We start from the raw sequence: 12,822 nt of genomic DNA on the forward strand, positions 1-12,822 counted from the left end.
GAAGAAAGAGAAGGAGACACTTGCCCGGGGAGAGACGGGACAGACGGGGGAGGGAGTGGAGGTGTCACTGGGGGCTGGGTAGGAGGTGTCTGCTGGGGATGAACAACAGGAGCATGAGGAGATAGCTGCGGATTGCCTGGTGTCTGTGTGGGATATGAAGGTACCTGTGGGATCAACGGCGACGGAGAAGAAAAGGGAGGTACCTGCTGCTGGGTGGCCACGGCCTGCGTGGGGAGAGGCAAAGAAGAAGAAGAAGGTGTCTGTGGCTGAAGGGGGTAAGGAGAAGGTTGTGGTGTAGGTGGTAGCTGTGCGGGTACGAGAAGAGGAGGAGAGGGAAGAGGTGCCTGCGATGAGGTCATCTGTGACTGAAGAGACAGATCATAAGATTGCAGTTGAGGTGTGAATGAAGGCTGCACTGGTACAGGAGGAGGAGGAGGAAGAGACGCCTGTGACAGGGGCATCTGGGCCTGATTGAGAGAAGGGGCTTGTGGGGCTGTGACTGGTGGCTGTATAGGAGGAGGGGAAAGGGGAGAAGGAGGAGCTGCCTGTGGTGGTGCCAACTGCGGCTGAAGAGAAGAAAAAGAAGAAGCTACAGGTTGTTGCAGTATGACCGGTTTTGGCTGTACAGGAGGAGACACCTGCGAAGAGACCATAGATGGCTGGGATGGAGCATATGGGGAAGGTACCTGAGGCGGAGCGAGAGGATGATAAGAAGGGACGGCAGATGCCTGGCTACTACTAGGAGGTACCGGCTGCATAGGAGGCATCTGTACACTCAATGCAGGTGAGTGTGTAGGGAAAGGAGAAGGAGATACCTGTGGGTTGGCGAGAAGACCCTGTTCTGGATATCCCAATGGGACTTGAGCTGGACCTCCAGGAGCGCTCGTTGGTTGTTGCGATGCTATTCCTCCATCACGACCTATCCCCTGCCCCGGCTGTCTATCAATGCTGTACTGATTAGGTTGTTGAGACGACGAAACACCTCCCTGACTCCTTTGTTCAACCTTTACGTCTCCTTGCACCCTGCTTCCGGTGTCTCCTGCTGTCGCCTCCACAGGGGTACCAGTAGCACTCCCCGCACTACTTTGCCGAGCTATTTGAGATCTCCCGGTCCAACCAGGGAGTCCCCCCGCCGGGACAGAAGAACCGTTGATAGCGGCATGATCCGTTGTTGAAGAAGATGACAATGAAGGAGGGGTCTTTGAAATGCCTTCTTTTCCATCGTCAACCATGGCACCCCCCGCAGCCGGCTTTCCTCCTGTTGCAGAAGACTTAACTGCAGGGGTAGGTACTGCTGCAGATCCTGATTTGCTTGGGCCCAGCTGCGGTTCTGCCATCGGAGCTCCTGAGGAGACAGAGCTAGGTACGAGGCCTTGCTGTTGGAGTGGAGGAGGCGGCGCAAGTAGTGGTGGGGTAGGAGGAGATGGTGACAAGGGTTGTGAAGGGACAGGCGGAGGAGACAGGGGAGAGACTCGTGGAGACGCATCCCCTAGAACTGCTACAGCTGCTGAAGGAGGGGCGGGGGGCACGTAAGGTTGTTGTAGAGGAGGCGACTGCTGCTGGTTGGTATTGAGCGCATTGATAGGTGGGGAAGGGACCGGTGATGGAAGAGGAGGTGAAGGAGACACAATAGGGACTGCTGAGGACGGCAGTGAGGAAGCCTGATAAGGAAGAGAAGGCGAACTGGGTGCCCCTCCTAGAGCTGGCATACTAGGTGGGGCGGAGATCCCAGTACTCCCAGCCACACTGGCCGGACCCCCAATGTATTCCTGTTGCTGCTGAAGAGGAGAAGGAGGTACAGGAGCAGAAGGAGAAGGCAGCGAAGGCGCCATTCCATTAGGAGGAGGAGACAGCTGTGGGATAGCCTGGATCTGTTGAGGCGCCACGGCAGGAACTTGTAAAGAAGAAGGGAGTGACTGCGGTTCCCCCTGTAGTAGGGGTGAAGCCATCTGTGATCCTACTAAACCTGTATTACCCGCTCCTCCCTGTGGTAAAGGATAAGAAGGAGAAGAGTAGAGAGAGGGAGGTGGAGGACCTCCCATATTTCCTCCTTGTGGTGGGACGTTCGCTTGTTGCTGTAAATAACCCGGTGAAATTGATGGCGTTAATACGGGTTGCTGGGGAACTTCTCCTCCCTGTCCTCCCCCTACGACCGCCGGTAGTTGAGGTGCTGCGTCGTCTTGCTGCTGTTGAAGAGAAGGTGACGACGGCGCTACTACCACAGGTATCGACGCTCCTCCTTGCACTTCTTCTATCCCTCCTACGCCCCTTTCTCCTTCTGTCCTTCTATTGTCTCCTGCTGAGATACCTGGATCCCCACCCGTTTCGTCGTGTGAACGAAGAGAGGGAGAAGAAGACGATTCCTGTGGTAAGGTAGAAGAAGGAAGAGAGGAAGAAGAAGCAGCTGTAGCAGTAGTAGCACCAGCTGTGTCTTCTTGTTGATTTGCAGAGGGAGGAGAAGAGACTGAAGAAGCTGACGAAGACGCTGATATCTTCCCTGGATTAGACTTTTGCACGCCGCCTTCAGGCTGTGGGGTCGAGCTCTCACTGACATTCTCCCTCTTCTCACCTGAGAATGACTGAGGGGACTTAGACTCTTTATCTGAAATAGGAAGTTCCACCTTTGATGTTTCTTCTTTCTTCTCTTCTTTAGACGATGAAGAAAGAGAAGAAGAACGATTGATAGGATTCTCTTCTCCATCTTCTTTTCTCTTTTCTTCTTCTTTCGTTTTCTTTACATCGAGCGGTTCATGGTCATTATCCACCTCACTAGGGTGTTCTCCCTCAGAAATCTTCTTCTCCTTCTTCATCTCCTCCTGATCATCATCGTGTTCCTTCTTTTCCTCGATCTTCTTCTTTCTCTTTTCTTCTTCTTCCCTTTGTTTTTCTTCCTCTTGTCTCTTGAGATCTTCCTTCTCAAAATACTGTTGCACATGCAGAGGTAGCTGCAATCGAGCCCTTCGATGCTGCTCTTGCAGCTCATTCATAGACGTCTGATGTGTCTCAATCAATCTCTGTAAAGCGTGTCGACCTAGAGCTTCATCTTCTTCCATTCGATGCAAAAGATTCTGCTGCTGTTGACACGAAAAGGCAAGAAGAAGAAGAGAAAATCCTGTAAGCAGAGACATTGTCGCCGCGCATGTCAAACGCCGACCTACAAAAGGAATAGGGGAAAGAGAGAGAAAGAGGAAGAATAACAGACAGACAGACAGACAGACAGAGAAAGCGAGAAGATCACAAACACAAGAAGGTTGATAGGTGATCAAAGAGATCCTGCTGCAAGGGACCATCCTATTCTATCTCCTAGATACACGATGAAAAGAAGAAGAAGAAGACAGCTCAACCTCAGGAGGCCATACAAAATCCCATACACGTATATAAGGAGATATATATACATCTAGAGATAGATATCAAGTGTTACGGACATATGTATGGAACTCACCTCTAGCAATCTGCATCACGAGAGAGAGATTAGCTGAAGGGAGAGATAGAAGTCTAGCTATGAAGACACACCACACTGATTCCCCATGAAAAGCACAGCAGAGAGGGATGACAGCGGGTGGAGCCTTGATGCATGCACAGTATGCGATACCCTGAGACCCACTCTTGATAGGGCATTTACGTACTACTACAGCTATGGTGACAACTATGTTCAGATAAGAAAGTATCGAGGTGAGACTCCAATTCATTCTTGAAGGAATGGTGGCTGTTCATCTAGCTCAAGGAATCGACTGCTGTTGTGTAAATGGTACTGCTAGGAGCTTTCTCCTCCTCCCCAAATGTGTCAACTAGACTTCCTATCCTCTATATGAGCTTCTTTTTCTTCTTCTTCAACTATCGTATCCCATCTATCTTCTATTTAACTAACAAGTCTCCTCTTCCTCTACATCTCTTTATCATCGGGGTATTTCTATCCGTCTCTTTGTCGCGCCCTTCAAAGGACACCTTCTCTCTCTATCTGTGTGTTGTCTCTCTATCTCCCTCTCTCTCGTTTCTCTTCTTCCCTTTTCTTCGCGGTCACCTCTGTCTGTCTGCGGCTTCTTGATTTCTTCTTTGTCGTCTTACCTTTCATCACACGGTCAGCTAGGAATCCACCGAAGACAGCTCCTCCTATGCCTCCTATATCGAAGATCATACTCGCATATCCAGCTGTTGAGGCATGCAGATGAGCTTCTTTAGCGAGGAAGAAAGGTAGCCAGAAGAGAAGAGAATATCGAATCAACTTGATAAGAAAGTATCCTAGACTGCAACTCAATACAAAAGGTAATCTCCATACAAGGATCATAGCCTGCGCTATACCCCGAAGTCTGCCTCTTGTGGAACTCCTTCCTTCTCCCTTCTCTCTTCTTCCTCCTTCACTCCTTATCATCCCACTGCGCGTCATATATGCAGAAGAAGAACACGGCGAATAAGGACTTCGATTCTCTTTCTTATTCTTCTCCCCGAGAGGACGATCGTGCAGAATTCCAGTAGAAGTCGGAATAGAAAGAGAAGATTCTGCTTTAGGTGTATGTTGCTCTTGACAGGGGAATGCTGGGGGAGAAGAAGAATGGAAAGGGATAGCCTGTCCTTTGTGATCGGGAAGAGAAGAAGAGAGAGAAAGAGGAACAGGATAAGAAGAAGTCGAGAGAGAAGAAGAAGAAGAAGACTTCAACGGGTTACATGCTTGATGCTGAGAAGAACTTGATAGAAAAAGAGATGGAGGTGAGACGTTCAGAGAAGAAGAAGACGTCGGAGGTGTAGGCGTGGTATATATAGGAGGGATAGCCGCCGTGGAGTTCTCTTGTTTCATAGGGTCACTGTCTTTCATTAAAGATAAAGAATCCTGTCCTGATGCCTCTCTCTCTTGTAACTTTTGTATGGAAGAGGAAAGACGGTGATCAGAGAAAAAAAGGTCATCGTCATCTTCATCGAAGAAGAAAGATGGAGAAGAAGTTGCCTCTCTTTCGTTCTCTCTTTCTATGTCTCTTCTCGTCTCATCCAAAGGCGTCCTCGTGCTGGTCGCTGTTTTGATAGCTTTACATGTACTTACATCACTACTTATGTTATACACACGTACAGAAGGAGAAGAAGAAGAAGAAGGAATCTCTCCTCTCTTCGCAGGAGATAAACCACCGTTTCTTCCGTGGACCGACGACGAAGAAGAGATCTTCTTTCTCGAATCTTCTTCTTGTTCGTCTACATCGTCTCCATCATCTGTCACATGGGTTTCCCCGCTAGATGAATGAGTGAGAGAAACAGGAGAAGAAGAAAAGATCTTTTTATCATCTTCCCTTCTTTGGTTTCCTCTCTCTATCTTCATTTCGACCTCTCCTCTCCCCCCCCCTGCCTCAGGTCCCCCACCCCCATCTCCGCTACCTTGCTGTTGCCAAGCAATGACGTCCTTCTTGTCTCTCAACCTTTTCTTGTCTTCCTTCTCTGTCGAAGTCCAAGGCTTCTTTTCTTGCAATCGCGTTGCATGAGAAAGATCTCCTTCTTCATCTTCGTCTGTAGAGAGTTCGTCACCATGCGAAGAAGAATCAAGCTTCGAGAATCCTTGCCTTCTTTCTTTACGGCGAGATGAAGAAGGTAAAGATAAACAACTTCTCCCACTTTTCAGGAGACTTCTCCCATCTCTGTCTTCTTCTCCTGGATGTATGCGCGCATGCACTGAAGAGGAAGAAGGAAGAAAAAAAATAAGGCCTATAGTCGATAAGCCGCATACAACAGCTGAAAGAAGGAAGACCGCACGCCAGCCGAGATGCGCTGCTATGAAAGCCGCGAAGGCTGTAGATAACATAGCTCCTACGGACAAGAAAAAACAGATCAAAACAACACATACAGAGATACCAAGTTGACTGAATATGTCTTGGAGCGTCTTGTGAGGAGAATCTGGCAGTCCACTTCACGAAGGAACGGGGGGGTGTGGACGAACTTCTCTTGAACGCTGAAGATGCCTATACCTACCCCGTGCGACCTCCTAGCAACCACAGTGTTGAAGAACAGCCTGAAAGCCCAGATAGATTGATGGATAGATAATCCTTTGCTACGTTTGACGGTAACAAAAGAACGGCTAGCTGAGAATTCTTGATGTATGCCAAGAAGACGCGTGAAATTTGCGAAGACATAGACAGACGAGAAGAGAAGAAGGCTGATAGATGACTGATAAGCTCTGTATGAAGGGAGATGGATTCGCATGAGCACAGTACATACCCTGTATAAGAGCGTGCATCTACTTTCTCCCGTGGTTACATGCCCACTCCTCACCCTGCCTCTCTTTCTCTTTCTCTCTCAATCTTCTACCTTCTCTATATCTTTCTCACGGGTCGCTCTAACTCTCCCTCTATGTTCTTCTACACCCTCTTCTCTCTTCCCTCTCAGTTCCTCTGTGTTCTTCGCTTTACCTGTTTGCTGGCTGGTCGTCCACAGGCCCATAGCTCTCCCTCTTTCTGCTTGAGTTAACCGCTGAGTGAGAGCTTTGACAAGAAGAGGAAAGACAGCTGCATGCGACAGACCGTTGATACCCCACCATGCTATAAGGGCAAGAGACGAAGACGAAATTCCAAAAGCGAGTGTAGCTACAGCTGAAATGATATAGCACGCACTTAACCCAACAGACAGTCGAAGATTCGAGAGGACAGGAGGTAAAACAAACTGACCAATAGCATATAAGGAAAGAAACGAGGTGTCTATACACCCCAAAGTGTACGTGGACAATCCTAACCCGCGATGTACATCTTCTTTAACAACAGAGAACGGCTTTCTTGTTGAATAGAGAACCGCATAGCAGATATATGAAACAATAAAAAGACGCAAGTGCTGTCTAGCTACAGGAAAAAGCACCGACTTCCCTTTTGCAGCTTCATCCTTATTGCTATCTTCTCCATTGTCAACCCCAGCAAGAGAAGAAGAAAGAGAATCAGCCTTGTCTTGTTCTCCCCCCCCCCCTCGTATATCTAACTGAGATAAAGGAGTGAAGTCAGCTGTGTGATGGCACGAAGAAGAAGAAGAAGCGACTGCTTTAGTTGAAAAGGAAATCGTGTGATGTGCCACATTACGGCGATATCGAAACAGCGGGAAGATCGAAGAAGAAAGTCTATATGCCCATCCTTCTTCATCTCTTCCTCTTCTTTTTCTTTTATCTCCTGCTGTTCTTGCACTTCCCCCCCCGTCACTTACTACTTCTCTAGTGTCTATGTCTTCTATCTCTTCTTCGTATTCTCCATTTGGTGAGAAGAGAGATGTCTTTTCCTCAAAGAATCTCTCTCTCTCTTGCTTTGGACGAAAATGGACAAGAGAATATGATGAGAGACCTCCCTCATGACCACCGCCTCCCCCTCCTAGGGCCTCTCCTTCTTCTTCTTCTTCTCTCCCCCTCATGTTTTCGGTACCTGTTAACATCGAGGGAGGAAAAGAGGAACCGACAAATTTCTTTCGTAGAGCATCATAAGCTCGTGAGCCTTCTTGGATACCTTCACCTACACTTACACTACGTCTCCTGGTCCCCTCAATTTCTCTTTCTTCTCTTGTTCGTCGATGAGAAGGAAACACGTCCTCGCTGTCTTGCCAAGGTACCGACAATCTTGATAGAGCTCTTGGTCGAGTCTCTCCATCCTTGTTCTCTCTCTCTCGCTCTTCATGGAGACGTAGAGCCTTCTCTTCTTCCAAAGAAAAATCCAGATTCCGTCTTTGAGAAAGATGTGGTGGTCTCCTTGTTATCGACATGATAGTTCTTGCCAAAGAAGAAGGACAACTTACGTCCTATTCATTCAAAAGACATACAGAAAAGAGAAAGAGAAAGATGAAGAATCTTGCCCCACTCCCTCTCGGCTAAGGTCTGAGATAAGAAGAGAGAAGTCGTAGAGATACCTCACACAGAGGTGGAAGATGAAACGAATGTTCGAGAAACAGATCAGATCGAGAAGACGACAGAAATCATCCTTCTACACCTTAGATGAACAAGAGAAGAAAAGATGGGAACCCCGACGGCTCCGTCAAAAGGTCACACCGACTGACGGTTACATTGCATGTGCTACTTTCTCTTCCTTCCTCTCCTAGTACGGAAAAGCTCCTTTCTCTCTTTGTCGAAATGTCCTTCCTTCAACTTGAACTGACAGATCTCCTTTCTCTCTCACACTCCTTTCATGGGGGTGGCGATGATCAGCCAGGTGAAAGGAGAGCCCGAGAGAAAGAGGATGAAGGGGGACAGGAGAAAAAATAGACGGCTGATGACCACATCTCCGTCTAAGAAAGGAGGAGGAACCAAAGAGACGATGGAAAGGATGAAAGAGAAAGAAAGAAGGAAAACCTGGAGACATGGAGCGACAAGATGGCCCACCCCCCCCTCTTCATCCAGTTGTAGGTCAAAGAAGGCAGAGCGAAAGCACGTGAACTTACGAGGGTTGAAAATATGTACAGAGAGACCAATAAGAGAAGTGACGGAAGTTTAAAGAAATGAAGCGGGAAAATGGACTACACAAGGACGAGAAGACATCGAAGCATAGAGAAACAACAAAGAAATCTCAAATGCTGCGACGACCAAATTTAGAGGAAGAAGAGAGAAAAGCCTTTAGGTCTCACGAGATAGACGGACTGGCAAAGATAGTCTTGAAGAGTTCCTGACCAGTCATTAGAAGGAAAATCTTGAAGCGAAGAAGACAAGACAAAGAAAGCGGCTTTTCTTCCTGGAGGACGGGTCGAAGAAAAATAGTAAGAAGCGTATGTGAGAGAGGATGTTTCAGACGACAAGTAATTACAGCCTCTGCAGCAAGGTGAGCGGAAAGAGGGAGAAATAGGATGAAGAGATTTCATCGAGTGAAGCTTCTACAGGTCAACCTACTTACCAAGAAAAGAAGAAAAGGAAACCGGTCAACCCTCCACAGCATGAGAGGATCTCACCGGCTTCCCGGGAGAAAAGAAGAGGAATGTTACTACCTCTCCCGAATCAAATTTTAGCGGTTTGAGAAACAGGCGAAGACTAGAGAAAAAGGAAAGATTCATCTCTCCGTGACTCGTGTATAACTAACAGAGAATGCGAGAGATTGAGAGAGAGAGAATCCGCGTCAACATGGTACTCTCTTCTTTTTTGTGTTGCCGACAAGATTCTCCGGATAAAAGCCGGGGGAATCAGCGAAATTTCTTGGGGAAGGAGACTAGCAGTGGTGTTTCCTTTCTCCATCTTCCTCTGTACAGGAGAGAGAACAGGAAGAAACAGAAGCCAAGTGTGACAGGTACTGATTAGCGATGACATATCTGTTACCTTCATTATCTTCGGACAGCGTGTGGGTTTTTCTCCATATGGAGAAGAAATTGTCTTTCCGGGTCGTTGTTCTCTCGTTTCCACAACCGTCCACCTTTCTCGATCTTCTTGACAACACTCTTTCTGTCTGTTCTGTGAAGAGGGATATCCTTCACTAAGGAGATTTCGCTGCAAATTGCTTTGCGGCGTAGACGGGAAAGGGGCTTTCCCTCTGTCCACTTGGTCCTGCTGAGATAGATGAACTTGCTGCTACAATCCGTCCCTTCTCTCCTTCTCGGTCCTGGACTTCCTCTGATTGGTTGTCTTTTCTTTTCTTTTTGCTTGGTGTCGAAAGAAGGAAAGAGGCAACGACTTTACAAGAGAGAATTGAGTCAGGTCCTCTCTCACAAAGAATAGAACTCGAGAGAAAAAGGCGAAACCACTAAGAACCAAGCAGCCTTGGCAATGCTGAAGACTACGAAGGAAATTTCTCCTAGTTAAGAAACGGATAACTAACCACCCACAACTTGAGGAATCGCAGGGAAAGTCTGGTAGTGCTGTGGAGTAGGGGGTCTACACTTTTTGACTAGAGAAGAAGATGGCGGAGAGAGGCGGTGGAGACGTATGTACGTTAGCTGGAGATCCGGTTGAGTCTCCCAGTGAAGGCCTCTTTCCTACATACAAACAGAAGTAAGCAAGGGAAGAAGTATGAAGACAGATGAACATCACCAAGCAGGACATACTATTGTCATTCAAAGGCATCTCTCTTTCCACTTTGGCACCACGCATGTCGATACATCTTGAATCGGCCCTGTTCTCGACCTTCCGTAGACGTGATCCTAGATAGCCACATGCAAGCGTACCTATGTATACATACATATACGTAGTTGTATGCATGACACGGAGTGTATAAGATAGCGTGGATTCGAATATGCTTGAGTTGGTGTCTTTTTCTATCAAGAAGATGTTGCGCTCAAAACTTCAACACATACAGCTTATACCGTCACGCGCGGAGGTGTACATATCTCCAGCGTTAATCTGAGTGTTTGAGATGACACCCCATACAATATAGAGGGAAACTTTACACCGGTCGATGGAGAAGAAAGTTCCTGCGGATATAAACAAGTACAGACTTTGACATCTTGAAGACTACGTCCTCCAAAGTGAGACGACATAGAACTGAAGTCACGTACTAAACTGAGCACGATAGTCAGACTGAAGAGGTTGCGTGTACGCTTAAGATGGATGAATGACAGGAGACAAGTGGGTCTCTTCAGGTATTCCTTTTCCGTTCTGGATTCTGATTTTCTCTAGATTCAAGAGCCAGCCGGTCAAAGCCATTCTCCGTGAAGTTTTGAATGAAAAGCTTGTAGAGACCTCGGAGTATCATCCTGAAGAATCTCCTCTCTTATCGAAACAAATTGCCAGTGAAATTCGAGACCGCTTGAAAGGTAGAAGAAAGAAGTACAACCGCCGAAGAAGGGAAGAAACATTAGCAACTCTTTGACTCGTGTTGCGCGGCTCAGCTTCGTCAAAAACCTTGTCCTATGTGAAAAAGCCTCAGGGAGAGGCAACGGAAGGACAAGGCATGTGTATCGTTAACGGTCTATAATCTAACTTTCCCTGTTGTTTAGCTAGAAGGAAAAGAAAAGGATAAAACTCCTAGGATGAATTCAAGGATATGGCACAGGGAGTAAAGTTGTCGAAGCGGTTACCCAGTGAGCGGCCGATGTTAGGAACAGTCCTCCATTTCTTTACTTTTTTAGAATCTCCGTCGAAAATAAATCCTTTATATGTGTCCATATATGTATATATATATACATATGTAGAGAGAGAGATGCGCATAGGTGGTGTCCGTAATCACGTAAATATATATTTATATATATACAGGCGGACAAATACATCAGGCTTCTTCACCCAGTAATATGCCTGGATGCCCGCTCTGTATCTGAGTGTTCTTCATGTTGTTTCGGTTTCTCACATTTTTCTTTCTCCAGATCTTGAAGTTCCGAGGTACAAAATCATCGTCAACGTCATCCTTGGAGAGCAGCGTGGCCACGGCGTCAGGTTTGTCATTAGATAGCAGAATCTGGCTTGGTGGTATCCAGCTTTCTGCTGCCTTCTTTATCTCTTCTTACCTCTCTACATCCTTGCTGATCTACTCCTTCGAACAATGGAACAGTCTGAAGTTTCTTCCTCCCTCTGTCGCCGGTGATGCAAGAATAGTCAGTCCTTGTACCGAAACTGTTCTGGCCTCATGCCCGAAAGTTTCGTTCCTCCAGAACAGAACACGTTTTTAAGCAGCTATAGAACCGACCCCAGAGAAGTCTTCTACCAGATGACGGGAGACTATTATTATAAATACACGAGAGAGAGAGGGGATTAGGCCCAAAGCTTTCTCAAGAAGAGAAAACAAGTATACTGTGGCTTGCCGTACGGAACGGGCACTTTCTCTCAAGTGCTAGATTAACACAGTTATGCGGGAAAGTTCCACCTACAAGGGAGAACATCAGAAAGAGGATGAAGAGAAGGGAAGGTACACTTGATTGGAAGACAAAAGACTTTTGCTCCTGACGAGAAAGTCTCTGTCTTGTCTGGTGGGTCAGGATAGGGCGGCGATGCTTCTGGGACGAGAACACAGACTCAGTGGCAAGCGAATCCTTCATCAATGTAAGGTGACATTCGTTCTTTCTTTTATTGTTTCCTCATGTGAAAAACCTCTCCCTCACGAAAAGACAGGTGGTATCTTTACAACTCTGATTTCGCTCTGAACTGAGTTCTGCAAAAGAAACTTTGTTGGGATAGTTCTGCCCGTTCCAATAGAGTCAGTCAGCGGGGGATGAGTCGAGTGCGCTGCCGGAAGCGTTTTCTTCTTGCCAACTATATGGGTCAGGATTGATCTCTTCGAGCTCTGTCGCCCCTCAGGGAGTTAGTTGACCTAGCGGTGGTGTGCATTCCTGTCGGTCTCCCATTTGAGGTAGGTGTGTCTACACGGGGACCAATGAGTGGGTTCTACATGGCGATCCAGAAGTTAGGATACTTCCTTTGCCGGCTGGCATACGCACTGGCAAGAAGTTGCTTCCAGTGAAGCCCTTTGAAAGCTGCTATTAAGTCAGCCAGTTATGGAGAATCCAAAATCCCTTGTTTTTGCACACACAATATCTAAGGAAATCGTCTATGCCTCGCCTTCACCCTAAAAATAAATGATTCATCACGACATCGTTACAGTGGCCCTCTGATCTACGATTGTCACGACAGTGACTTGTTTAGAGCTTTTCACTTGCTCCGTGTTTTCTCTGCTGTCCATCAGGACCATCTGTTCTGCGTTGTGACAGCTTACGCGATCTATGCCTACTGACTGAAGGTTCCTTACTGATGAAACTTCTGAAAGAAGAAGTACCAGATTCCTCCATTTGCCCCCAAAGACTCTACATTTTCCTTCCCAGTCTTCCTCAATCACAGCGTGCCTCTCAGAGCAAGAACGAGAAAATGAATAACAGCGTTCTCTAGGGAGCGAAAGAGAGAGTCCACGTACGCCTGGTTCGTACCTTCCTGGCTACGCGTCTGGCTCTCATTAGAAGAAACTGGTCAGATAAGAACACCTC

The 12,822-nt window shown here is 47.2% G+C and overlaps 3 protein-coding genes across 3 annotated transcripts; 2 read left to right on the forward strand and 1 right to left on the reverse strand.

The window, feature by feature from the left end:
• Positions 1 to 2: 2 nt before the first annotated feature.
• CSUI_005014 (zinc finger protein 36 family 3 protein) lies at positions 3 to 8,995 on the reverse strand (the record flags this gene model as incomplete). The annotated part of the gene is made up of 3 exons (XM_068065194.1): positions 6,384 to 8,995; positions 4,066 to 5,784; positions 3 to 3,154 (listed from the first exon to the last, which is right to left on the reverse strand). Coding segments are annotated over exons 1-3 (6,192 nt in total), but the record flags the coding sequence as incomplete, so codon positions are not given.
• Positions 8,996 to 9,169: 174 nt separating this feature from the next.
• Positions 9,170 to 10,148, forward strand: CSUI_005015 (uncharacterized protein). The gene has a single exon (XM_068065195.1). The coding sequence runs from the start codon at positions 9,223 to 9,225 to the stop codon at positions 9,394 to 9,396; it is 174 nt and encodes a 57-aa protein (XP_067922827.1). The 5' UTR covers positions 9,170 to 9,222; the 3' UTR covers positions 9,397 to 10,148.
• Positions 9,794 to 12,642, forward strand: CSUI_005016 (tctex2-related light chain). The gene is made up of 5 exons (XM_068065196.1): positions 9,794 to 9,907; positions 10,532 to 10,668; positions 11,215 to 11,284; positions 11,824 to 11,887; positions 12,528 to 12,642. The coding sequence occupies exons 1-5, from the start codon at positions 9,816 to 9,818 to the stop codon at positions 12,573 to 12,575; spliced, it is 411 nt and encodes a 136-aa protein (XP_067922828.1). The 5' UTR covers positions 9,794 to 9,815; the 3' UTR covers positions 12,576 to 12,642.
• The last annotated feature ends 180 nt before the right edge of the window (positions 12,643 to 12,822 follow it).

This window comes from Cystoisospora suis (genome assembly GCF_002600585.1).
Source record: "Cystoisospora suis strain Wien I chromosome Unknown contig_2406, whole genome shotgun sequence".
Lineage (NCBI taxonomy): Eukaryota > Apicomplexa > Conoidasida > Eucoccidiorida > Sarcocystidae > Cystoisospora > Cystoisospora suis.

Excerpts from the sequence above, each read along its gene's own strand:
- CSUI_005015 (XM_068065195.1), top strand. The coding sequence starts at position 9,223 with ATGACATATCTGTTACCTTCATTATCTTCGGACAGCGTGTGGGTTTTT.
- CSUI_005016 (XM_068065196.1), top strand. The coding sequence starts at position 9,816 with ATGGCGGAGAGAGGCGGTGGAGACGTATGTACGTTAGCTGGAGATCCG. Across the intron at positions 9,908-10,531 it reads TTTCCTACATACAAACAGAA|ATTCAAGAGCCAGCCGGTCA; the intron begins GTAAGCAAGGGA and ends GATTTTCTCTAG. Across the intron at positions 11,285-11,823 it reads CAGCGTGGCCACGGCGTCAG|GATAGGGCGGCGATGCTTCT; the intron begins GTTTGTCATTAG and ends CTGGTGGGTCAG.